This window comes from Bos indicus x Bos taurus, chromosome 4 (genome assembly GCF_003369695.1).
Source record: "Bos indicus x Bos taurus breed Angus x Brahman F1 hybrid chromosome 4, Bos_hybrid_MaternalHap_v2.0, whole genome shotgun sequence".
Classification (NCBI taxonomy): Eukaryota; Metazoa; Chordata; class Mammalia; order Artiodactyla; family Bovidae; genus Bos; species Bos indicus x Bos taurus.
Genome location: NC_040079.1, coordinates 14786690 through 14814504, shown reverse-complemented (window position 1 = coordinate 14814504; position 27815 = coordinate 14786690). Strand labels below are relative to the sequence as shown.

Genomic DNA, 27815 nt, shown 5'->3' with positions numbered 1-27815 from the left:
GGGCTGTATTTCTAAATGGGAGGTAGAAAAGAGTTGATGTCTTTCCAATAATAAGCTTGTTCCTAATTAGCAAATGTGTGTTTTTAAAAATTAATTGTAATATTTTATTGTTAAGTAAAATTACAGATACCAATGTGTATGTTTAAAGCCATGCTAAAGTAAAGAATCCAAGTGGCTCCCTAGTAGTTGGTAGCACGTGGGTTCAGGGAGACTGCGGGAGTTCTATACATAAATTGGATTTAATTGCTCAAAAAGTTACTGCAGCCTTCTTTAATCAGAATGGAAATAGGGAGAAGCTGAGATCTTACAGGTGCACGGTACTTAAGTGAGAAAACCAACGGCATGTCTCCGTGTAGCTGTTAGTTGGCCGAAGGAAAGCAGGGCTGGAACTGGGGAACGTGTCAGCTTACATTCTCTCTCCTCCTTGTTTCAGTAGCTCTGTTTCCTTCTGCTAGGCCTTCTTGCCCAGGTGGTAAAGCTCTTTGGCTGAGATGGGTGACCACAATGAGAACAAAGAACTGAAGCAGAAGTTAAACTTTTCCTGTTGTGAAGAGGAGCATGAGAACAAGGGGCAGGAGGAAGCACAGGAGAGCGAGGAGGCCCAGACTCAAACCCCAGAGAGGCCTAGAGGTCAGGATTCAGAGGTGAAGCTCACACCTCCCAGGACGCCCCTTGGTAACGAATATGACCTCAGTGCACTTTACGAAAGAGACCAAGCGAGTCCAGATCAGGGTCTCAGGACTCCAGTGTCACACTCCCTCGCACGCCCTGAAACACCACCAGCCCCACCAGACAAGAGCAGGCCGTCACACTGCGAGAGCCCCTTCACTCCCAAAGTAAGTTCACTATGGGGGGAGAGGGAGCCAGGCCACCTAGGCCTGTGGTCCTTCAGTTCAGCTGATAGAGAATGAGGGTGCAGTCCTAGGCGTGTGACGGATGTGCTTCATGCTCTGTATATGTCTTCAATTATGTATTTGCTGGTGAAAATGAAGAAGAGTCGAAAGCTACCATAAAACAGAATTAAGTATCTTGCCAGCTGTCTACTGAAAACCATTGCTGTAGGCCCCAGATAAATCTTGGATGGGGAAAACTTTCCTAGTGAAAGAATACTGGATCTGGAAAAAATAGAGGTCTATAGGCCAACTTGTACTCTGTTGTTGTTTAGTCGCAAAGTCATGTCCAACTTTTTGTGACCCCCTACGAGGCTCCTCTGTCCATGGGATTTCCCAGGTAAAAATACTGGAGTGGGTTGCATTTCCTTTTCCAGGGAATCTTCCCGACCTAGGGATCAAACCCATGTCTCCTGCATTGGCTGGCAGATTCTTTACCACTGAGCCACCAGGGAAGCTCAACCTGTACTCTACCTATGAGAAAACCAAGGTCTTAGGAGAAAAACTGGCCTGTTATTCAGCCAATGGGAGCGAAAGGACTGGATATGCAATCTTTGGAGCTTAGTCTATTGTTCTTTATATTATGCCAACTAGCTGTATTTTTCTGTGATTATTTACTATTATTGCCTAATATGTTTACTTCACTGTTTGAACATATATATATCTATATATATCTTTGCTGATGCTCTTTTCAGAAAGAAGTCCTCACCCTTTCTTGGTCTAGTGATGAACAGGCTCTTATAGGTGAACAAAGAGGTAATGTTGATACTACTTTATAACTTGAGGATGGCAACAAGCAAAAGTCCCGAGAAAGCATTTTCCTTTCTCTTTTGCTGTGCTTGGTCTCCTATTACATCATGCATTCTATTAAAGCTAGGATTGGACAGGGGTACCTCTGATAGACTGGTGCCATGGCACAAGAGCCTTAGGCCTGGAATTAGCTCTGCTTCCTGCTGGCTCAGCTTGAGGCACTTAAGATCACGGCAATAACATCTCTGCTTCCAATGGCAGCACAGTCACTGTCAGAGGTCTCCTTTGTACCTGCTGAGGGTGGTTGCCACATCTACCAGGAAATACCAGGCTTCTTGTCTGAGTGGTAGACAAATTACTTTCATACCTTCATGCATCCATCTGTGGGGTTTTCAATGGTCCCTATAACCAATCAATCATCCATTTATTTTTTGAGAACCCACTGTGGGCTGGGAGCATATGGCAGTCTCCAGGAGGGGAGATGTGTCTGCAGATACCATGTGGTAGGTGATTCAGGAGTGGTCAGAGTTCTCTGGGTGGATTGCTTCTCAGTGGCTGGTCAGGAAAGAAATGAAAGTAAAGCAAGTATAAGAAGGTCAATGAAAGTTGGTATGGCTTTAACGCTTGGCATTTAGGGGGAGAGTGGATACAGAGCATATGGTTCTGAGCAAGAGTGCCCAGGCAAGGAGACGGCGTGGTATGTGTATTTTCATTCATTCGCTGAAGACTTTTAACACCTTGATATGCTAGCAGACCTTCTGCTGATAAGCCACACACTGCCTCAGCAAGTGCCTGCAAAATGGTGTGAGGCAATAGCTCACTGTAGTTTTGACTTGCATTTCTCTAATGATTAGTGATGTTGAACATCTTTTCATGTACCTCTTGGCCATCTGTCTGTCTTTTTTTTTTTTTTGACAAATGTCTATTCAGGGCTTCTGCCCAGTTTTTGATTGGATTGTTTGTTTCAGTGATATTAAGCCTCACAAGCTGTTTGTCAATTTTGGAGGCTAAATCTCTTGTCGATCGCATCATTTGCAAACGTTTTTTCCCTATCTGAGGGCTGTCTTTTGATTTTGTTTATGGTTTCCTTTGCTGTGCAAAGGCTTTTGAGTTTAATTAGGTCCCCTTTGTTTATTTTTGTTTTTATTTCCATCATTCTGGGAGACAGATTGAAAAAGACATATAAAAGTAAGCAATAATAAGTTAAGAGCAGGTATGCCAGAGGAGTGGTAGTGTGGTGAAAATTAATGAGGCATGAAGTCTCAAGACAGCCAGGAAACCTTTCCAAAGAAAGCAATGTTTGAGAGCAATCTTACAGAATGAGTTGGAGTTTGCTAGGAAGAGAAGGATTGAGCACTCAAGGCCAAGGGAAAAATATCTACTGAGTCCTGGAGGGAAAATATCATGCCACACCTGGAAGACTACATGTTATCCAGAGCAGCAGGGGTCTGGGTGTGCGAGGGGGCGGGTAGAGGGGCAAGAGTAGGTAGGTAGGTAGGAGCTAGACCAAGATTTTATCCTGAAAGTGTTGAGAGAGCCAGTAAGTGGTTTTGGTCAGAGGCATTTTTGAGAAATCATGACTTTCATGTGAAGGATGGAATGGAGTGGGAGAGACCAACGAGGCAGGGCAGTGTTCACAATAGATCTGTTGAGAAAAGAGAAGGGCCTCTTCTCAAAAAGGCCTGAACTAGGACAGTGGTGGATTGTGGTAAGCTGAGAGATGTTTAGGAATCGGTAACTGACTTGATGGAGGGGTTGCTGGGAAAGGAGTGGTCTCAGGCGCTGTGAGGCTTCCTGCTTGTCTGATTGAGTAGGTGGTACTTTGAATCAAGGTAGGTGACATTAGAGGTTGTATAGGTTTGGAGAAAGAGATATGGTGTAAGTTGTTGGATACATGGCTCTGCACTGCAGGAAAACAACCCCAGTTGGAGAGCTATACTTGGATTTCACCGGCATTTCGGAAGCTGTTGAAGCCATGGGTGTGTTTAAGTTTATGTAACCTGTCTGCCAGAGTAAGAAGAGAAGTGGTACAAGTTAGGAACTCTAGAAATACCAAGATTTAAGGGACAGAAAGAAAACAGAGCCTGGGAGGGAAACTGGAAAGCAACCGAAAAAGTACACACTTTATGAAAAATATAGCTGGGATCAAGATCAGAGGAGAGAGGCCAGGGTGATGGTAATTGGTGATGTTATACTAAAGATGGGCTTCCCAGGTGGCTCAGTGGTAAAGAATCGACCTGCCAGTGCAGGAGATATAGCAGATGTGGGTTTGATCCCTCAGTCAGGAAGATCCCCTGGAGAAGGGAATGGTAACCCACTCCAGTATTCTTGCCTGGAAAATATCATGGACAGAGGAGCCTTGTGGGCTACAGTCCATGGGGTCGCAAAGAGTTGCACGTGACTGAACACACAACACACGTATACTAAAGACAGGGATGCAGAGCAAAGGAGGATTGGCTTAACTCAGCCTTGCTGCAGGGATAGGACCAGAAATCATGTGAAATGACCAGGTTACCATAAGGCCTTCCTAGCAAAATTATCTAGATATAGAAGAGTTTCCTTAGGGGGTAGCAAGTTCCCTGTGGCTAAATGTGTGGAACACTAGTTGACGACTAGTGTAGGAATACTGTAGCAGGGATTCAAGCATCAGGAAGCTAACAGTTGGTTCAGTTCAGTTCAGTTGCTCAGTCATGTCTGACTCTATGCGATCCCATGAATCACAGCACACCAGGCCTCCCTGTCTATCACCAACTCCTGGAGTTCACTCAAACTCATGTCCATCGAGTCGGTGATGCCATCCAGCCATCTCATCCTTTGTCATCCCCTTCTCCTCCTGCCCCCAATCCCTCCCAGCATCAGGGTCTTTTCCAGTAAGTCAGCTCTTCGCATCAGGTGGCCAAAGTACTGTAGTTTCAGCTTCAGCATCAGTCCTTCCAATGAACACCCAGGACTGATCTCCTTTAGGATGGACTGGTTGGTACTGGGCCTTAAAAGTCTTTCCCAGTCCCTGTGATGTTGTGTCTTATGGGAGGTTGCCACCTTCTCTCACCATCTTCGGAAGTCAAGGAGCTATTCCCCAAATTTCCTTTCTCTTAATCACTACTATAAGAGCTGCTACTTACACAGAACTAGCTATACTCTCTGGGACACACTTTTGCTTTCCACCTGGTCCTCTTTCCATGTTTTCAGTCTGTTTTATTTCCAAGCAGAGCTCATTTTCATCATAAATCTTCTTGCAAACTGTGTTCTTTTGGATTTCAAAAGGATTACTCATAATTCTGTCACTCTGGCAACAAAATCTGTATTAATATCTTTCCCTATATTTTAAGTGGTGTTCACAAAATCAGCCTTCATGTTTCTTGACTAGGAATTCCGGTACTGTCTGCCTTGATACGAACACTTTCCCTTACTTTTAGCTGAAAGGTTTCTAGGCCCTTTTTGTTGTCTTCGAATTGCAGCAACTGGAATTTTATGTGCACTGTTCCAGGAGCGGGTGCCCTACTGCTTCGTACGTGACAGGTGTAATTTTATTTTCTGTGATAATCAGCATCACACACACACAAAATTGTTTCAGAAAAATGATTTACTATAATTCTAAATTCGCTTTCTGAATCACATTGACCATTGAGAAATACCATATTGTATAGTTTTTATTTCTTTTGAACCAATACTCAACCCTTACAGTAAACTTATGGGAAAATTGATCGTTGTTGATGGCTTTGAACAATGATAGCCCCAAGGTTGTTGACCCTCTGAACTCTAAGACCTATGTAGTTAAGTCGCTCAGTCATGTCCGACCCTTTGTGACCCCGTGGACTGTGTAGTCTACTCTGTCCATGGGATTCTCCAGGCAAGAATACTGGAGTGGGTTGCCATTTCCTTCTCCAGGGGATCTTCCCGACCCAGGGATTGAACCCAGGTCTCCTGCACGGCGGGCAGACGCTTTAACCTCTGAGCCACCAGGGAAGCCTAAGACCTATGTAAGCCCTTATCAAAACTCTTCACTGAGTCCATTTTTCCTTCTTTTAAAACAATGTTAGGTTACTATGTGTACTCTGTTGCTTCCTTCATTTCTGCTTCTATCAATCATTTGATGAGTATTTATTAATAAGTTCAGGATACATTCCTTGTAGACTCACATCTTTAATTACCTTTTTATGTAGTGAGTCATGTTGTAACCTAGCTTCAGCTTCTACACTCAAAAATCATGGGCAGAGACAATCAAAATGGTAAGAATTCTTTCTGAAAGAGCCTCACAATACAGTGGCTATAGTTAGTCACTCAATTGTGTCCTACTCTTGGTGACCTCATGATCCCTAGTCCGCCAGCCTCTTCTATCCGCGGAATTCTCCAGGCAAGAATACTGAAATGAGTAGCCACACCCAAAGATTGAACCTGGGTCTCCTGCATGGCAGGCAGATTCTTTACCATCTGAGCCACCAGGGAAACCCAGAGTAATTATACTGTGAGGTAATATCTTGGCCCCAGGGTCTACTACTGTCCTCTTGAATCTATACCACAGCCATTCCTCTGGCTCCTGGTGCTTAGGTCATAATAGCATCCTGCTGTCTCATCAGAATTGTTTGATTTCTTACCTCTGTGGTTTGATTTAATTCTGGTTAGGTTTTAGGCTGGTGCTCGTTCACTGTACCCCACTTGGAGTGGTAAGTCCTGCATGTTTTCCTATGGATTAGTATGCTAGTTACAGCCCTTGCAGAGCCTTGCATCTTAAGGGCTTAGACTATTCCTTTTCAATCTCTCTACCCCATTTCATGGAGCTCCTCTCAACTGGTGCTACATTTTCAGTGGAATTGGAAACTTCTTCCATGCTTAGTCTATGAAATCTTTCCCTTACAAAGTGATTGTGAGCTGCTGACTAGTGGACTTCATGTTTTTTAAGAGCTGGAATTCACCCTTCAGCACTTAGCCCAGCAAGAACCCAGGTCTCCAGAATTACAGGCAAATCCTTTACTGTTTGAGCCACCAGGGAAGCCCACCTGCTACTTGCTGCTGCTGCTGCTGCTAAGTCGCTTCAGTCGTGTCCGACTCGGTGCGACCCCATAGACGGCAGCCCACCAGGCTCCCCCGTCCCTGGGATTCTCCAGGCAAGAACACTGGAGTGGGTTGACATTGCCTTCTCCAATGCATGAAAGTGAAACGTGAAAGTGAAGTCGCTCAGTCGTGTCTGACTCTTAGCGACCCCATGGACTGTGGTCCACTAGGCTCCTCCATCCATGGGATTTTCCAGGCAAGAGTACTAGAGTGGGGTGCCATTGCCTTCTCCGATCTGCTACTTAGTAGGCAACAAATATTGGTATGAATAACTGAGGGGAAATTAAAGTATACACTCTGGGAGCCAAAGTGCCGGGTCTTTTAGAGTCATTTTTGTTTGTCTAAGCTTCAGTGTCACCTTTAAAAAGCTGGAGGTAGGACTAGAACTGGTGGTCTCATAGCTGGCTAACCAGAATCGCCCAGGGGAAGCAGGTGGAACTTGACACAAGTACAGATTGCGTGAGAGTTGTACACCAGTGTGAACGTACTTACTGCCACTGAACATACTGAACGTAACAGTTAAGTATGGTTAAAATAGTATGTTTTATATTCTGTGACTTTTACCACAATTAAAAAAAAACATTAAAATGAAAGTACAGATTGCTGTTTGGATCCCATGAATCAAAATGTCTAGAGGTAGTCTGGGGATCTGTATGTTTCACAAGAGGACTAGTCACCATGCAACTAGTTTGCACTGCACCAGGTACCCTCTAAGATCCCTTTCAGTGTTAACTACCTAACTGATACAGAATCTTTTTTTTTTTTTTTTAAATTAACTCCATTCTGATGTGCCTTTTGTCATCCTCATTCAGGGCCAGGTGAGCCAGTCAATGATTTCTTCATCAGGGAAGCCTCTCCCCCGAAGCTCTAAGCATCTGAAGCTCACACCCGGCCCCTTCATTGATGAGATGACCTCATTGGCTCTGGTCAACATTAATCCCTTCACTCCGGAGTCCTATAGAAAACAATTCCTTAAATCCAATGGCAAGAGGAAAACCCGTGGCGATCTGTAAGTGTCCTGTTGCTATGACTCTTGAGAACTGGTCTTAACTATTGTCAAAAGGAAAGGAGAGTGTTAAAGACTAGCAATAAACAATGTCTGTTTGAATGATAAACATTATGTTTATATATACCCTCCTTCCTAAATGTCAGTGTTGGCTATAACCTTCTTCATCACAGAGATCCTAACACCTTTCCATAAGGAAAGAAAGAAAGAAAGAAAGTGAAGTTGCTCAGTTGTGTCCGACTCTTTGCAACCCCATGGACTGTAGCCTACCAGGCTCCTCTGTCCGTGGAATTTTCCAAGCAAGAGTACTGGAGTGGGTTGCCAGAAGTGCATGGTAAAATGCCTTCTCTTGAAAGAACAGAGCAGAGTAAGTGAAGATCTGACTTTAATATTAGGAAGTGTAACAGGCGGTGGAATTGCTCTCAAGGGCTCCCCTCTGGTTACTATGAAGCTTGCAGTTGGGGAAGGTGTCGTTCTCATTTCAGAGAGTACATTGCTGTTTTGAATTCAGTGGTATGACTGGCAATGAGAGCTATAGAGCCAGAATTTGAACTCCTCTGCAGGTGATGGAAGATTGGCTGAAGAGAAAAAGAGCGTTGCTTTTGGAGGTGCTAATAGATGGAAAGCTGACTACACTATTCTAGAAAGGTCACTCGGTGGCAGAAATTGACTACATAAGGAGTTTGCAGATTACTCAGGGGCTTTTTTTTTTTTTTTTTTTAAAGTGACCCTATCCGTATTGGAGAAGGAAATAGCAACCCACTCCAGTGTTCTTGCTTGGAGAATCCCAGGGACGGGGGAGCCTGGTGGGCTGCCGTCCATGGGGTCACACAGAGTCGGCCACGACTGAAACGACTTAGCAGCAGCAGCAGCAGCATCCATATGTGAGGGAGTGAAGGGGTACTTGCTTTCATTTTTATTTATTTATTTTTTGGCAGCATATGGGATCTTAGTTCCCTTACCAGGGATGGGGGAATCTGTGCCCCTTTCAAGGAAATGAGGAATCATAACCACAAGACCATCAGGGAAGTCCCACAAGGACATTTCTTTATCTTCAGTGCTGCTTTTTTTTTTTTTTAATAGAATGGAAGCACCTCTAAAACAGGCCAGTCTTTTGTGCTCAGATGTACTTGGCAAAATAAAGGTAGAGCTAACAATCTTAAAGTCTACAGAGCATTTAACGTGCTGTGTTCTTTTGGAATCAGTGACCCTATATTAATCAGCCTTGTAGCCAGAATAGGCTTCTCTCAATACTGTTTCTTGGATCTTAAGTAAATAGGACTCGAGCACAAGTACACTGGATCTATTCTTGTTACTGAGTATTCCACTGGTTTTTAGCTCTTCAGGATTCTTTGTAAACCTGCAGAGTGAATGGACTCATCTCTCACTGAAGCTAGCAGGAAAACACTGCTGATTTGAATTCCTGACCCTGAAAGTGATGACACTTTCATAAAATCACTTAGTGACTCTGAGAGGGTATTTTCCCTTCTTTTTCATTGTGGTGGTGTTATTTTATAAAGATTAGAATGTAGTATTAAATTTAAGTCACAAGTTTGCCTGCATCAATTTCTTTGTGTGAGTATAATCTCCTCCATTTGCCATTTTGACCCTGTCCTTGTCCAGAAAAGAAACCTAACTGATCTAGAAACTGAAATTTTGTTTAAAGATTCCAGAATGCATCTGCTCATGCCAAAAGAGAATATCCATCAGAGACTTCAGCTTATTGAAAAGTAATTGAAAACATCTTAGCTAGGATTAGAGTGCATTTTGCTATGCCTACAGTCAGCTTGTGAACCTAAGACAGGCCAGGCTCTGGGGAGGCAAGCATGGCAGGGGACATGTTATACTGTGGGGCTGAACAGCCTTAGAGTTCCTCATATGTTCTGTAAGCTCTCTTGACTCCATCTCAGCATACCTTGTTCTGTTTGTCTGAAACCCTTTTTCTTTTCTCTTAGCTGGTTCCTCCTCATTTTTGGAATCTTAGCTTATATATCCTCTTTTTTGCAGAAAGGCTTTTACTTTCAAAATAGAGTACATAGTACTGTCTAGAGTATTCTTCATATCTTGTTTTTAATACTGTCCTAGGTTCTTGTATTAAAAACTTCTGTTTATTCCTGCTTCTAAATATAGACTGAAGAGGGAGAATAATTGTCTTACTTACTTGTACTGTACCCAAACCCAGCACAGTACCAGGGTCCATAAGTGTTAATCATACACTGATAATCATTTTTTTCCCCCCAAGTGAGGAATCCAGTCCAGGAGAAGGCAAGGGAGAACAAGGGCTGCCTGCTAAGGTGAGCACTGCTCTTTGGTCCAGATGTTGTAACACAGCCATTTCATTCTAATACCTCTTCTTTCTCCCTCCCTCCCTCCCTCCCTCCCCAAACCTTGACACTTGTAGTAAATATGTCTTGCAGGTGAATTTATCTGGACTGTAACCAGGGTCTATATTCTTAGCTAGTTGTTACTTTATCAGACAGTGTCTAACATCTATACTGCTGAATCATTACCTTGGACTATTCTTAAATTCAAAGCTACTGTTTCTGTCTTTGATCTGGGGGAAAGTTCTGTATTCCTGGGATATAGAAGTAAAGGGAACATCAAGATATCTAAGGTCCAAAAAGGAAAAAAAAAAAAAAAAAACAGAAAAATAGCGTAAAGCCAGAGGTTTATATGTAAAAGTTTTAGCTCTTAAATGTGTCAATATTTATTGATTTTATAATGTTCACAATCTTTGATCTAATATCACTCATTTGATAATCTAAACTAAGAAAATAATGCCGTAAATATTACCACCAGAGATGTTTGTTTCAGCCTTAACTATAAGAGCAGAAAAGAAAAGAAAATAGGGGCAGTACCAAATATCCAATAATGGAAGAATGGTTATGTAAATTAGACCATAAAGTCAGTGGAATATTAAATTGCCATCAAGGTGACATGTTGGACATAGGCATGTTTTCATGATATTATAATGTTCAGTGTCCGTACAGGGCAGGGAGGACAATGGGGAAGGGGCGATATGGATAGTAAGCTGGTACTTGGTGTCTGAGATGAGGATATAAGGGAGCAGGTAAGCACTACCAGAGCCTTCAGGCCTCTGATCAGAGGTGAGGATTCCTCATGGGAAACAATTAGGTATGTCTCATTCTATGGCATCATTTCACAAAAATAATCTTACTGATAGAGGAGACAGAGAAAGGGCGGGCAGCTGGAGCAAGTCCAGAGGTGGAGGAAATTGAGCTTGAGACTGGTAAGGGCAAGGGAAATTATCGATCTTGTTGATGAAGACTGACTGGGCTTGGATGTTGAAAATGAAGAGCTGGTAAGAGTCAAGATTTTTTAAACATTTAAAGTTAGAAGGAAAAAGTTCTTGCTAATGGAGATATTGGGAAAAGGTGATTTCACAGGGATGAATCAGTTTGGACTGAGATTCTTATAAATCTATGGATATTTCCATCATCAGCTACTGTTTACTGAGAATTTATATATATTCGTGATATATGTGATTCTCAAACAATATTTGAAAGGACCATGAGACATAGTTGCTCTGATCCTCATCTGACAAATGAGACAACTGATACAGGAGTTCAGTGACTTGCTCGAGTTCCTTACTTAGCAATGAGTGATGTCACGGTTGGCCCGTAGGGGGAGCGGTTGCTGCAGCTGAGCACACAGTCTGAAATAAATCAATTTGACAATTTTGTTCTCTAGACTAAGGCTTTGGGGGAAGCAAACTAAAAAGTATGTTTATTGCACTTAAGATGAAACATTAGCAGCCAGAGTGTGAGACAAGTAAGCAAGAGGCAAAGCGAGGTGTTCTGTTTGGCATCCTCCTCCAAGAGCCCGTCACTCCTTTCCGCTGAGGACAGTAGCTCTGGCTATGGGGGCAGTGTTCCCTCCAGGGACAAACAGAGGGAAGAAGACCCAGGCAGAGGAAATAATACAGAGTAAGATTTAATAAGTTAGCCAAGAGAAATGTCGGTACAGCGTTGTATGGAAGGCTATAAAGAGCACAGAGAAGGTAGTCAGCAGCTGTGGCAGGGCGGTGGGAAAGGGGTGCTTCTTGCCACCATGAATATTGACACAGACAGAATCCAATGGATTTGCCTCAAAAGTATTTTTGGAAACTTAGGGAAATTGAGGGATATAATATGCCTTAATTTTATTCTAAACTATTTCACTTTTTGCTAAAATATTTCAGAGATGTGTCTTACGAGAAACCAACATGGCTTCCCGCTATGAAAAAGAATTCTTGGAGGTAGAAAAAATTGGGGTCGGGGACTTTGGTACAGTCTACAAGTGCATTAAGAGGCTGGATGGATGTGTTTATGCAATAAAACGCTCCACGAAACCTTTGGGAGGATTATCAGATGAGTGAGTACCTTTAAAATGTACTAGAAATACACACTTGGATTTATCAAAACATTTTCAATAAGAGCACTGATGTCATTTGCTACTGTTAAAAATTCAACCTTACCACTGAAAGTTGTCTCACATTTGTAACCTTTCTGAATTTTTAAGATCAGAGATAAGTTATTTCCTGAAATATACCATGAGCAATTGGAATTGTGTTGTTTGTTTGTTTTGTATTTCTCATGGCTTTTACTACTGGTCTTACTACTTTTTTTTTTTTTTTTCTCTAATGAATGGATTTAGGAAAGGATCTTCTGGTATCTGTTTAGTTCATCAGAAATACTACCAAGTTATTGTTGACTTACTGGTTATCTCTACTTTGTATTAATAATAAATTCAACAGTCAAGTTTGAAAAACTCCAAGCCAGGAAAAACTAACAAAAATTTAAATTTCATTCCTAGAACTAATTGTTCAAAAGTTCTTCCTTTTCACAAGGAAAACAAATATGTTCAGATTCAGCCATTGCTTTTTGTGAACTCTGGGAGATATAATACTAAAATGCCGAATCTTAGTCTTTGGAATTCTTCATTTATATACTGAAATCGATCAAGCACTGCATTTTGCTTCTTTTTTTGTGTGTTGGATTTCCTATTCCATGATGGATATCTGTCTTCAGGACTGTCCCTGTGGCTACATCATACCAGCAGAGTTTAGTATTGACTATAATTAAGGCTTCCCTGTTGGCTCAGTGGGTAAAGAATCTGCCTGCAATTCAGGAGAAACAGGAGGCCCAGGTTCGATCCCTGGGTCTGGCAGATGCCCTGGAGTAGGAAATGGCAACCCACTCCAGTAATCTTGCCTGGAAAATTCCAAGGACACAGGAGCCTGGCAGACTATAGTCCAAGGGGTCGCAAAGAGTCGGACACGACTGAGCGACTAAGCACACACACAGCAACTGTCTAGCTTTCATAGGGATGGTAGAGGGCCCATTGCAATATCCACAATCAAGCACGTTTCTTGTTAAGCCCATCAGGGTTTTTAGATTGTGAAAATTAGAATCAAAACAAGTCTGCTCCTGAGGTAACGGACACCTAAGATGCCTCTCTACATATATCCTGTTCAATGAAAAAAAACGTGGACTTGGGCCCAGGACAACCAAGGTTCTGGTCTTAGATCTGCTATCACCAGCTCAACTTTGGGCCAATCACTTAACCTTTTAAAGGCGTCATCCTTGTTACTGTATCATATAGAGGAGTTACAAACATTAAATGTGGTAAGATAGTAAGTAAGCAAGCAGTGAGCATTCAACAAATGTGAATAATGCCTCATATCTCATCTTTAAAGAATTTGTATGTGTGTTATTTTCAGTTTCCTCAATGCTTTCCCGTCTCTTAGGACTCTGGCTATGCATGAAGTTTATGCCCATGCGGTGCTGGGACAACACCCCCATGTGGTGCGTTACTACTCTGCGTGGGCAGAAGATGACTACATGATCATTCAAAATGAATACTGCAATGGTAAGCATGTGGGCTCATATCTATGGAGAGGGAGGATTAGCTTTTAAGTCTTTGGGAAAAAAAAATCTTTGCTTTCTTCTTTTACTTAATAGCAGGTATAGCAGAATCATATCTAAAAGTCTGTACTACTGTTTTGCTTAGAAGCAGAGAGCTGGAGGAAATGAGTTGAGCTGGAAAGGAATTTCAGGCTTATGCTGTAAGGTGCTTCTTTCAAAGCTGATGTGTAGTTGGTACATAGGAGCTATCACGTCCTTCACACTTTAATTAATACTTAGAAAACTTTTATGCTAGTGGTTTGAATGGTAAATCATCTTTTTACCATTTACTAGGTGCTCTAGAAGAGGTAAGCCATAGTCTCTACTATTTTGGAGGAGGGAGTGGTAAACTTACATAGCCAACTTCTGATTAATTTGGAAGTGGATTCCTGTGTTTGGGGATTGTTCATGTTTCTTGCTGCTTCTTACTTTGGAGCTTTAAGTGTTCTCACAAGAGTAGGGGCATGGGGTGGGGTGCTGGGACTGAAGTCTAGTGACTTCAGATACATCCTCCTAGGTTCTTCAGGACTATGTATACACAGTAACCAGTAAAACTTCTTTCTGGGCTACTTAAATCACAAAGTGTGGTCCTTTGGATTAACATATTTCTAATCCATGATTTAATAGTTCTTATCTATAATTAAGGGGTTACATAACAGCAGTTATGTGTTGTTATTCTTGGAAATACATTTTCATCAAAACATCTAGGGATATAGTAGGAAAGTGCTACCAATTGGATAGAAGATCATCATCGTTTTAGGATGCATCCACATTTTGCAATCCATATTTTAGCCCCAGTAATACTGGATAATGGCATCCCCCCAACATATACACCTACCCTGAGTTTTTTTTTTTTTTTAATGGTGCAGTCTGTCTTTGGGTAAGTTTAGTTATCACCAGATAGCCTGGCTTTTGAGGACAGTGATCAGTGATAAAGCTTCAACACTGTATATAAGATTACTTTCACCAGTAGGTAAGTAAATAACATTATGAGATGCTAGAAGCATAGAAAATGATACACATATTCTACGAGATAATAATTTGGCATCTTCCTTGTTATTTCCTTATAGCCTGATTTTCCCATAGCCTTACTTGTGAACTTCAGGAGTTTTTTTCTTTAATAAGCTCACCCCAAATCCCTTTTTATAATAGTTTCTTTGGGTTAAAACGAAATGGACCCTTTCCTTATACTTGTGATTGAGTAGTTGAGACCTTTTTTTTTTTTTTAAATCATCTCTTAATTTCTTCTTATCATAACCTGAGAGTCCCTATTCTTTTTTTCTTCCCTCTCTCTATAGAGAAGATTGATTTTATTTCCGTAACATTTACCTATTTACAAAGATAATATCAAATTTAAAAATCAGTCAGTAAAGCAAAATTAACAAATTTTAACCTGTGGGCAATGTAAAATTTTAACTGGGGCAATGTAAAAGTTTCAAATTTTCAAAAAGAATAAGATGAAGCAACCTATTACAAAATCATCTCATTTTTTTCAACATTTGAATATCTTCTTCGGGCTTGACACTCTATTAAGCTTTTGGGTGCAAAATCCTGTAGAGTGAGGTAAGTTCTTACTTCCAGAAGCTTTATTCCATTTGCTCTCTTACAATGAGCACACAAAGTGGCCGGAGATGGTGAACGCGGGCAAAGGTAGCAGGGTGTGGTGGGATGGGCCTGGGCTTTAAAGTCGGCAGACTGGAGTTCAAAGCCCAGCTCTGTCACATAGCTGCCTGCCATGCAGGAGACCCCAGTTTGATTCCTGGGTGGGGAAGATCTCCTGGAGAAAGGATAGGCTACCCACCCCAGTATTTTGGGGCTTCCCTGTGGCTCAGCTTGTAAAGAATTTGCCTGCAATGCAGGAGACCTGGGTTCGATCCCTGGGTTGGGAAGATCCCCTGAAGAAGGGAAAGGCTACCCACTCCAGTATTCTGGCCTGGAGAATTCCATGGACTATGCAGCCCATGGGGTCGAAAAGTGTCAGACACGACTGAGTGACTTTCACTTCAGTTCAGTTCTCTCAGGATCACTGAGACATCATTTAATCTCACTGAGTAAAGAGACAGTAATATTTACCTGAGTCATTTGCGAAATTATCAACAGTGTATGTCAAATGCTAGCACATCATTAAGTCCGAATACATAGTAAGAACATGGTAATACTTGTTATTAGCATAGCCTGAGAAAATGTCATGAAGGAGCTAAGACTTGAACGAGACCTTGCAGGAGGATTCCTTGAGTTTATGGAAGCAGAGGGAAGACCAGCATGCAGGCTAGAAGCATGGACTGGGCTTGCGTCTGGCCTAGTAGATAGAAAGGAGACTAAACAGGACTGAGCTGACCCCGTAGGAGGAAGTCAGACCAGCAAGGTGAAGTGTGGGAAGCCTGTAGTGGGCGTTGAAAGCCAGCTAGTGAGTGTGGACTAGATAGATGTAAGATACTATGGGAAATCAGTGTTTGTTCATTGTGGTGCTTCAGCTAACTTCACTCTGCTGCTGCTGCTGTTGCTAAGTCACTTCAGTCATGTCCGACTCTGTGTGACCCCATAGATACTTGCCAACTCAAACGTAACTGAGATTTAGCAAATGTAATTCACATACATTGAACCTTTCAAATGTGAACTGATAATGGAAAATAAAGCATGCTCTTTTGTGGGACTTCCTGGGTGGTACTAGTGGTAAAGTACCCCACAGGCCAATGAAGGTAGACGAAGAGACACAAGTTTGATCCCTAGGTCGGGAAGGCCCTCTGAAGGAGGGCTCAGCAACCCACTCCAGTACTCTTGCCTGGAGAATCCCATGGACAGAGAAGCCTGGCAGGCTGCAGCACATAGGGTCGCACAGAGTTGGACACGACTGAAGTGACTTCGCACACTTGCAAATCTTGTTTGTCGTTTTGGATAATCCATGTTGAGACTTTTCCCGGTGGTGGTGGTGGTTTAGTCGCTAAGTGGTGTCGGACTCTTGTGACCCCATGGACTGTAGCCTGCCAGGCTCCTCTGTCCAGGGGATTCTCCAGGCAAGAATACTGGAGTGGGTCTAAGTAAAGGATAAGAAATCCAAAGTATGTGTCAGGTAGCCGGTGCTTCTTTCCTTCTGCTCCCACATTCTCTCTCTCCCGCTCTGTCTCACCTCTCCACCCTATGTCCTGTTTCCCCATACCCACCCTTACCTACCCATATCGACCCAAGCCCCTCTACCCAGCCTCTCATAGCAGTCAGGGTGGAACATGCACGGTTACGGTTTTAACTTCAATTATAAATTAGGTGATGTAGATAACATAGATTTTAACTGTGAGAGACTAACAGTCATCTGATTTGCCTCTTGTCCCTCATAAACCCTGAACCAATCACAAGTTTCCACCCTCTCTGCCACCCTAGCCAAGGTCCCCTACAAGGTCACCTCTGGGCCAGCCTCAGAAATCTGAGGTCTCCAGTAGCCGGCTGATTCTGCAACAACCAGGATTCTAACCGGCTCAGCGCTGGATAATTACTCTCTCCCTGTGTGTGTGTGCGTGCTCAGTCGCTTCAGTCATCTCCGACTCATTGTGACCCTATAGGCTGTAGTTCCGCAGGCTCCTCTGTCCATGGGATTCTCCAGGCAACAATACTAGAGTAGGTTGCCATGCCCTCCTCCAGGGGATCTTCCCGATTCAGGGATCAAACCCGTGTGTCCTACATCTCCTGCTTTGGCAGGCAGGTTCTTTACCACTAGTACCACCTGGGAAGCCCAATCTCTCCCTAATCGCAGAGTATTCTTGTGACGTCTTCTGGCGTAGAAGTTTTACAGAGCACGATCCCCTAGAATACTGGTTCTCACATTTGCTCAAGTGATGTGACATCCAGAAGTTGGAACACCATGAATACAGGTTATATTTTCCCACCAGATAAGGGACAATTTTACCAGCAGAAAAGTAGGCTTGTGTCATTGGCAGCAAAGTAGCATAGTAAGAATACAAATACATAAATAAGACGTGCTGTTGAACTGTTGGCCTGCTTTTTGCATTTCATTGTCAGAAGGTATTTGCTATTTCTTTGTTTTGGCATCTGTTAGGTCTTATGAGCAGACAGGAAAACAAGTATATGTTTTTCTGAAGTATCTTTTCTCCTACCAAGTGGGGCGAGTACATTTATCTAAAGGAAGGAAGTCATCAACTCATCTCACAAAGATGGTTTGAAAAGAACTGCCTGGGAGCTGGCTGTATTCCTCCTAGGGCACCTCCTAAGGCACCGAGCCAATGCCAGGGGCTACCTTGGGTTAAGGAGCTAAGGCTTCAGTGCACCCGGGTGAGATTAGGAGGGATGAAGTTTACAGTTCATTCAGTATTGCTATGTCTGTAAATGCATGAAAGTGAAGTGAAATGAATTAGTCACTCAGTCATGTCTGACTCTTTGTGACCCCACAGACTGTAGCCCGCCAGGTTCCTCTGTACATGGAATTCTCCAGGCAAGAATACTGGGATGGGTAGCCATTCCTTTCTCCAGGGGATCTTCCCGATCCAGGGATCGAACCCGGGTCTTCTGCATGGCAGCTGGATTCTTTACCATCTGAGTCACTGGGGAAGCCCCCTGTCAATGGATACTTCTTGTTAATACTGTTTAGTAAAGAACAGTTCATTATGCTGTTCTATAAGTGTGTGGACAATCAGTTTTAGCTCAAGCAAAATAAGGATATTCTAATACAGTAATATGAATGAATACTTTTCAGTAACTTCTCTTCTACTATTTTATCACTTGGCTAACTTTAACACTACCTATAGAGATTCTAAGTAATTGAAAGTGCTGCTATCACTGGTCTAGTTCCCCTTACTAAATACCTAGTTCCCCTTACTAAATACCTATCACACTTCAGGGGATTAGAAATCCCTCCACTTATAATCTAAAGGAACATATTAAAGGAATGCTAAGTAACTTACGATGCTTATTTCTTTCCATACATTTCATAGGGGCCTTCACTCAGTCTTTCCCCTCTGTTGCCAGGATAGACATTCAGTTCAGAAAATACTGATTACATGCCAGACCATGGGACAGGAAGGATGAATGAGCTGTGGGCCTGTCCTAAAGGAACAGCCAGGCTAGTGGAGACCCAGGGGCCTTGATGCAACCTCCCTTTTCCTCCATCACATCTCATAAACTCATCTGAAACTTCACCTCAAGGTGGCTTTGTTTATAATAACCCCAATGTACTCTTTATTTATTCTTCCTTTGTAATGTCATCTACAGTTCATAAATTCTTTCCTAAGGTGATTCCCAGGGAAAAACAAAAACCTTCTACTTTAGCCCTTTTTTTTTTGTTTGTTTCTGAAAGGTGCTGAATTTGCCTTTCTGAATTTATTTGAATGTGGCAGTTCAACCTTTACATTCAATTTTACATAAGAGAGTTTTAAATATAGATTTCCTTAAAAGTACAGTTACCATCTCAGACCCTACTGCTCTGATACACACCTGAAGGGGGGATTTACAGGCCTTATAACTGATGGGGGTCCCAGAATTCCCTAATTTGACTGAGGAGGCTACAGACAAATGCTAATTAATGAATCAAAAGGTTGAGAAGCATTCTAATGCCTTAGGGCAGGGGCATCTGAGGTCAGGTAGTCAGATGAGCTCAGGGCTTATCTTTTTATTGACGACAGTGATAGAGTTGCTACAAACAGTGGCTCAAAGAGGGTTTAGGTGTACATGGAGGTTTTATATTTTCTTTGGGTCATCCATCATTAAATGTTCTTATTTCGTGATATATATTTTAATGGAAGGAAACTTGAAATCAATTACATTAAAGTTACTAATGGCCTATAATCACTAGCTTGACACCAGATTGGAATTATTCATCGACACCATAGTAGCTATATGACTAGGCCTGGCTGATCTTCTGTTGATAACAAGGTAAAGCTTTTTAAATGTTAGTTGGGGGCATACTCAAGGCAATAGAGCCACATATTGGTTACCTAGGATATAGCATTTTCTTTTCCTCTTTAAAGAGGAAAGCCCTTATTCTTTCCAATATGTTTGTGGTATAGACAGGGAGCTGATATTATGTTTCACACCGACACTGAAGCAGTTTAGACTTGTTCGACTGAGTTCATTCATGAGGAATGTATTGAATATGTACTAGGCTTTCACATATAAGATTCACACTTTTTTCTCTCACTTGGTGGGGCTATTCTGTTGTTCTTTCCTAGGTGGGAGCTTGCAGGCTGCAGTAACTGAAAACACAAAGTCTGGCAGTCATTTCCCAGAGCCCAGACTCAAGGACATCCTTCTACAGATTTCCCTCGGGCTCAAATACATCCACAGCTCCGGCATGGTGCACCTGGACATCAAGCCCAGTCAGTCCAGCTCTCCTCTGCTCCTCTGGCCGTGTTGAATTCCTTCCCCATTGTTGTCAGAATCTGTGCCTGCATGACTGTCAAAGAGGCTGTTAGCTGGCAGAATCCCTCCACGTCCCTCTCCCCCTGCCCACATTCCAGTTAAAGAGCTTTAACTACTTTCCCATTGCGCCAAGAGGACAGAAAGAAAAGACTCCCAGATAGTGAAGCCCAAGTATGAAAATAAGTATTGAATTTACTGCATAGATAAGAGACTGCATCCTGACTGTTTACAACTAGTGGGTTAAGGCACTCATGCATGTGAAATGCAAGGAAATGTTGTTACTATCCTGTGTTGTTGATTATTTCTTTGTTTTGAGGTCACCAGCCTCTTCAAAGAGGTTTGAGGTTTAAGTTCCACTGAAATAGGTATTATCAATCACTGAGCTGTTTGGAAGTAGTGTGAGAGATTCCATGGAGGAAAAGAAACCTTGGTAGTCTTGTTACCTGCACACACAGAAGAGGAGGAGGATTGAAATGTCATTTACAGAAAAGAATCTCTGAGGTGAAAAGGTTTAGGAATCATTCCTTACTACAGTTCTGTATTTTTTTTCAGGTAACATCTTCATTTGTCATAAGATGCAAAGCGACTCCCCCGTAGTCCTGGAAGAGGCTGAAAATGAAGCTGATTGGTTTTTCTCTGCTGATGTGATGTACAAAATTGGTGAGTCTGTGTTGTAACTTGATTGGTATACTCTTATCCTACAAAATGTATGCTGATGACTCTAATCCGTTTATTCCAGTTTTAAGAAAAACATGCTTTGAAAGAACTCTACTTCTTTTTTCTTTTTTTAGGTGACTTGGGTCATGTGACATCAATAAGCAATCCCAAAGTGGAAGAGGGGGACAGTCGCTTCTTGGCTAATGAAATTTTGCAAGAGGTATAGATTTGGAGAACAAAGGGTTTTTAATAGTCCCTTGAAATGTTTGCAAAGAGGGTGGCTCAATCAATGGATTAATCACCATTTTTACTGTTTTTTTGTAAAGGTCCTTTGCTATTTCTAATATTTTTTAGAATTCTTAGCATTATGAATTTCCTAGCAGGAAGGAAGCCTTTATTGGTCCAACCCAACCTTTATCATGCGACTAACCTTTTGACAGCACCACCAGTCTTGGTCACTGAAATGGCCTTCAGTTATTGCTCATCTTTTAACATGTCTATGAGTCTGGCCTAGGAAAGATATAACTTTCTACAGGATGATAGCTGGGGGAAAAAAAAGGAGTCTTTCCTCTTTATGATCAGTCAATCTAAGTTTCAAGCCTCTTTGAACCTGAGAGAACAAAAGAGTACTGAGATTCTGACTCTGACTCTTCAGGGCAGCATATTTTTAAAAAAATTTTATTTAGTTTTTAATTGGAGGGTAATTACTGTACAACATTGTGATGGTTTCCGCCATACATCAGCATGAATCAGCCATAGGTACACATACATCCTCCCCCTCCTAAGCCGCCCTCCCACCTCCTTCTCCATCCCACCCGTCTAGGTCATCACAGGGTACCAGCTTTGGGTTCCCAGGACCAGGGCAGTATTACTCAGGTGGACTGATGCCCTGTCCTCTGTCTTCTCTAGAAAGAGACTACCAACCATAGCAGATACGACCTCCCCACTGTGTTTGTTTAAGGTCATGCGCGTTCAAGCAACTCTCTTACCAGTTGTGTTTTAGACCGGACACTCTTCACTTGGCAAAGTAACCAGCCTTCCTGTCTTCTGTTTTGAAGAATTACCAGCACCTCCCCAAAGCAGACATATTTGCCTTGGGGTTGACCATCGCGGTGGCTGCAGGAGCAGGGCTGTTGCCCACCAACGGCACCGAGTGGCATCATATTCGTGAGGGGAACCTTCCAGACATTCCTCAGGAGCTCTCCAAGGAATTCCACCAACTACTCGAGGTGCTGTCTCTTGTGAAGAAAAGATGGAAATGTCTTTTTATTTTTTTTAATGTAATGGCAAATAGATGTCCACCTATTTCTGTGTGTAAATCATTCTTAGAGTTAGTTGATACTTATACTTACTGAGGAGCTCAGTGTTGGTTCTGTGCTAGGTAATAAGTATATGCTAATTCATTTAATTCTCACAACAGTCCAGAAGGTGAATATTGCTATTCCAAATGCCAGTAAAGGAAGACTGAGTTTCAGCAAAATGTTGTGACTTGCTCAAGGCTACATACTAAGTAGTGGAGCGGACTCTGAACATTGCTCCTCAAATGGAAGGGTCAGTGTTCTCTTCATTATTTGAAACTAATTGCTGTTTACAGTTAGGTATATTCTACTGTATTCCAGTCATCGTAGGCTATAGGCATCCTCTGAAGATAAAGGCTATAGGAATACTGTCATGGTGGGATATCCTTAATTAATCTTAAGTGAAAACTGGACACATGGTGGAAGTGAGTGAGCTGAACTAGCAGTTGGGTAACCCAGGTTTTAGCCTTGGTCCTGTCAATAACTCGGACAAGCCACTTTATCTCAGGACCTCAGTTTCCTCTCTTGAAAATTAAGGCATTAGACTAGTTCATCATTCAGTTAGCTTTAAAAGCTGATACTTGAGAAAGTCAAAGGTATGGATGATGGATGCTATCACATATGGATGGTATTTCTGTCCTGGGTGGAGCTAAGTTTTCATTTATTTCTTCCCTTTGCACAAAGGAGAATTGAGTTTCAAAAAAACCCACCAGCAGAAGCTGGGTTGGAGTTGGTTGGGTGGGGGGATTTTCCTAAGAATGAAGCTTCTGTTTCCTCCCTTTTGGTCCCACCTCATCAGAGCATGATCCACCCTGATCCAGCAGAGAGACCGTCTGCAGCAGCTCTGGCCAAGAGTCGAGTCCTCTGTCCCTCCCTGGGGAAAACAGAAGAGCTTCAGCACCAGTTGAACTTGGAAAAGTTCAAGACAGCCACACTGCAAAGGTAGATTTTTGGATGTTGGGGTTGAGGAAGAACCTATTTATGCGGTACTCACAGTGACACAACTGGTCTGGTGTATCTTTTCTATGGATTCAAGTGGAATCCAACATTGTGACACAGAGGCTCCTGCTCACAAAGAGGGGCCCTGTGTAACAAGGGGCTGGATGCTCTGTGAGTAGACAGCTCAAGAGAGACAATTCCAGTTAATGCAAATGAATGCAAGGAAATACTGGTAAAGAAAAATTAGGATTCTAAGTGACAACAGTGTTCAAGTAACTGGTAGATGACTACCCAAAGTAAGATAACCATAACTAAGGTGGGAAGAGACCCATTAGAAGTCCATTAAATCATGGGGCAGACAGATATTCTGTCTTGATTGTTACAGAGCCTATGGCTGATTCATGTTGATGTATGGCAGAAGCCAATGCAATATTGTGGAGCAATTATCCTTCAAGTAAAAATAAATAAATTAAAAAAACAGCAAAAAAAAATTCTGTCTTGACCCATGTTTAAGACAGAGGTATTTTTCTAAGCCTAAGGAAGCAATCCTATTTCTTATGCATGTAAGCTTGTATTCATGCATGCATTTATTAATCTATTCCTTCATTTAACAAGTAGGAATTAATTAGATAGCATGGACCTGGTATTATAAAGGTCAGGCAGTGATGGTTGAGCAGGATCCTGAAGGCATTTTAAAATAATCATTACATCCAGTGAATTGTTGAAAATATAAAAGGAGATGAAAAGACCCAGCATCAGGGGCATTTCCAATGAGTCAGTTCTTCACATCATGTGGCCAAAGTATTGGAGTTTTAGCTTCAGTATCAGTCCTTCCAATGAATATTCAGGACTGATTTCCTTTAGAATGGACTGGTTGGATCTCCTGCAGTCCAAGGGACTCTCAAGTGTCTTCTCCAACACCACAGTTCAAAAGCATCAATTCTTCAGGGCTCAGCTTTCTTTATAGTCCAACTCACATTCATACATGACAACTGGAAAAACCATAGCTTTGACTAGATGGACCTTTGTTGGCAAAGTAATGTCAGTTTTTTAAATATGCTGTCTAGGTTGGTCATAACTTTTCTTTCAAGGAGCAAGTGTCTTTTAATTTCATGGCTGCAGTCATCATCTGCATTGATTTTTGGAACCCCCCCAAAATAAAGTCTGCCACTGTTTCCACTGCTTCTCCATCTATTTGCCATGAAGTGATGGGACTGGATGCCACGATCTTAGTTTTCTGAATGTTGAGCTTTAAGCCGACTTTTTCACTCTCCTCTTTCACTTTCATCAAGAAGCTCTTTAGTTCTTCTTTGCTTTCTGCCATAAGTGTGGTGTCATCTGTATATCTGAGGCTATTGATATTTCTCCCGGCAATCTTGATTCTATCTTGTGCTTTGTCCATTCTAGCATTTCGCATGATGTACTCTGCATATAAGTTAAATAAGCAGGGTGACAATATACAGCCTTGACATACTCCTTTTCCTATTTGGAACCAGTCTGTTGTTCCATGTCCAGTTCTAACTGTTGCTTCCGGACCTACATATAGGTTTCTCAAGAGGCAGGTCAGGTGGTCTGGTATGCCCATCTCTTTCAGAATTTTCCACAGTTTATTGTGATCCACACAGTCAAAGGCTTTGGCATACTCAATAAAGCAGAAGTAGATATTTTTCTGAAACTCTCTTGCTCTTTTGATAATCCATGGATGTTGGCAATTTAATCTCTGGTTCCTCTGCCTTTTCTAAATCCAGCTTGAACATCTGGAAGTTCACAGTTCACGTACTATTGAATCTGGCTTGGAGAATTTTGAGCATTACTTCACTAGCGTGTGATATGATTGCAATTGTGTGGTAGTTTGAGCTTTCTTTGGCATTGCCTTTCTTTGGGATTGGAATGAAAACTGACCTTTTCCAGTCCTGTGGCCACTGCTGAGTTTTCCAATTTTACTGGCATATTGAGTGCAGCACTTTCACAGCATCATCTTTCAGGATTTGAAAAAGCTCAACTGGAATTCCATCACCTCCACTGGTTTTGTTCGTACTGATGCTTCCTAAGGCCCAATTGACTTCACATTCCAGGATGTCTGGCTCTAGGTGAGTTATCAGACCATCGTGATTATCTGGGTCATGAAGATTTTTTTTGTATAGTTCTTCTGTCTATTCTTGCCACCTTTTCTTAATATTTTCTGCTTCTGTTAGGTCCATACCATTTCTGTCCTTTATGGAGCTCATCTTTGCATGAAAAGTTCCCTTGGTATCTCTAATTTTCTTGAAGAGATCTCTCGTCTTTCCCATTCTGTTGTTTTCCTCTATTTTTTTACACGGGTTGCTGAGGAAGGCTTTCTTATCTCTCCTTGCTATTCTTTGGAACTCTGCATTCAAATGGGTGTATCTTTCCTTTTCTCCTTTGCCTTTAGCTTCTCATCTTTTCATAGCTATTTATAAGGCTTCCTCAGACAGCCATTTTGCCTTTTTTGCATTTCTTTTTTTGGGGATGGTCTTGATCCCTGTCTCCTGCACAATGTCACAAACCTCCGTCCATAGGTCTTCAGGCACTGTCAGATCTAATCTGTCTATAAGATCTAATCCCTGCAATCTATTTGTCACTTCCACTGTCTAAAATATACTTAAGTCCAATTTCTTTTGGATACACAGTCCATCTTAGAATGATTAGCTTTAAAGTCCTCCCAGATAATTTCTTGGCAATGAGTTGTGGAAACTCTAATAAAGACTTTAGTGAAGTAATCCTTCCTTGTAAGCAATTTCCTAATATTTGTTTTTTTTTGCGCTATTTCTGCTAACAAATACAAATATATATGCTGTCACAGGACTATAAGTATTCCTTAAGGTGTGGTGTGTATATCTGTGAAGCTGGATGTGGACGCACAGGTGTGTGTCATCAGTCCTTCCCAGTAGTGAGCACCCATCATGGAGATGAGGCAGACGCCTTCTTGAAATTGTCTAGACCAGGGGCTGGCACACTCTTCTGTAAGACCAAGGTAGTATTTTATCCTTTGTGGGCCATATGGTCTTAGCTGCAATGACTCAACTCTGCTGGAGTGATATGAAAGTGATCAGAGACCATACAAAAATGAATGTGAATGGCTGAATTCCAGTAAGACTTTATTTACAAAAACAGGTGGCAGGCCAAATTTGACCCATGGGCTGTCCTTTGATGACCCCTGTAGAGTCATCACCTTATTTCTCTTTAATTTTAAAGATCATTTATGCCCCAATCAGTAGAATTCTGGAGAAGTACCACTCCAGTACTCTTGCCTGGAAACTCCCTTGGACGGAGGAGCCTGGTAGGCTGCAGTCCATGGGGTGAAGAGTTGGACACAACTGAAGCAACTTAGCAGCAGCAGCAGTAGAATTCAGCAAGGCAAACTTGCAATGTGTTGAGGCACTTGTGTGCTAGCCCTTTCTAAAGATAATCACAGGAGTTAATTTTCTATTCTGTGTATCATTCATGCTTGTTTTTATAAATACTGAAATAAAAAGAAAAATCTATGCTGGTTTTGATCATAAATATCATCTCTAATTTAGGACCGAGAAATGTACACTTTTCCTTTTTTGTTGTCAGGGAACTGAAAGAAGCCCAGCAGGCCCAGTCCCCCAAGGATGGCCACAGTGTACCCGGGGTCTCTGATACCCCCACCGGGTTAAGAAATGCCAAATGTCTGGTAGGAGGAAAGAGTGCCAAGTCTTCAAGCTTCACCTCGGGGCAGACTTCCCCATAAGAATGTCTCTCCAATCAACTTACTCTTTATCCCCAAAATAGATACTGGCTGTGTCGACCTTTCTTGTATAAAGGGAGGAACTAACAGACTTGAGAGGCTGAAGATTTCAAGAGCCACCCTAATTTAGCATTTTCAGCCAAGATCCTATAGCCACCAAGGCTTCCTAGCAGCACCAGTGGCAGGTACTACCATTAGCAGCCATTTTTCTTCTCTTGTTACATCCCTAACACCACCTGTAATCAGCTCAGTGACTCCTCAGATTTGCTGATGGTCAACAGGAAAGCATGGGCCTCTGAACTGAAAGCAGCCGCCCCCCCACTCCCCCCCAGCCCCTGCAGCCTGTGGACTACGAGCCTGCCCTACCTACCTGCCTACCAACCAAGGATCCCAGGGACTCTCCTGGCACACAGAAAGAAAGTCAATTTTGTTTAGAGTTGAGGTAGCATTTTTGTAAGGAAGTATGCCTGGATTTCAACAACACTTCCCAGGGTAGGTGATTTTATTCCTCAAAAAATTCTCAGTCGCTTTGAGAGAGTGGTTTTCCTACTGTATTCTCTGAACGGAGACAATCCCTTTCTCTGATACTGTTTTTACCAAGTAAATGACTTCACTATGTGAGGTAGGTAGAAATAAGACTCTATGTGACTTGAATTTCTGAACTGGCTATTAACTTATGGAACAAAAACACTGGCTAGAGGGTTTGAGGGAAATCTGATGTGGTTTGTTGTCCCCCAATCTATTTGCTTTGATTCTCTTGTAACTGTTATAATGGATTTTGATTTTTCTGAGTGTTACTAATTTCTCCTGGATTTTATGAAAAGTTGGCTTTGATTCCTGTGATTTTATCCTATTTTATCCAAATTCTTTACTCTGTATATATATTCAAAGGAAATAGAACATTTGTAAATAAAGTTTTTTTTTTTTTAAATCTTGTCCAAAGCCAAATAGGAATAAAGCACTCTTCTTTGTAAATATGTAACTAACAAAGACTGAGAAATGCATGTTGGAAACCACAGTAGGTAGGAGAGAGAATTTAGTAGGCTAGGGCTAACAGCCCTTGGCTTTAAGGTTCAGTTTCACAGCCTTCACAGCTAATAATGGCCAGGCTATGACCCAAAATCATGTTGGTCACAAAAGCATTTGAGAACAACTAGTTGTGTCTTTTAATGATGTTACTCCTGTTGTGGCTTATAGGCTTTTTGGCTACCTTATTTTCTT

The 27815-nt window shown here is 42.0% G+C and overlaps 1 protein-coding gene across 1 annotated transcript; it reads left to right on the top strand.

The window, feature by feature from the left end:
* Positions 1-372: 372 nt before the first annotated feature.
* WEE2 (WEE1 homolog 2) lies at positions 373-27815 on the top strand. Its single transcript, XM_027540327.1, has 11 exons — positions 373-836; positions 7505-7701; positions 9941-9992; positions 11900-12072; positions 13448-13569; positions 19778-19924; positions 20520-20627; positions 20759-20844; positions 21683-21853; positions 22722-22864; positions 26441-27815. The coding sequence occupies exons 1-11, from the start codon at positions 492-494 to the stop codon at positions 26595-26597; spliced, it is 1701 nt and encodes a 566-aa protein (XP_027396128.1). The 5' UTR covers positions 373-491; the 3' UTR covers positions 26598-27815.

Coding starts and splice junctions, on each gene's coding strand:
- WEE2 (XM_027540327.1), top strand. CDS start 492: ATGGGTGACCACAATGAGAACAAAGAACTGAAGCAGAAGTTAAACTTT. Junction 9,993..11,899: donor AACAAGGGCTGCCTGCTAAG/GTGAGCACTGCT, acceptor AAAATATTTCAG/AGATGTGTCTTACGAGAAAC. Junction 21,854..22,721: donor AATTCCACCAACTACTCGAG/GTGCTGTCTCTT, acceptor CCACCTCATCAG/AGCATGATCCACCCTGATCC.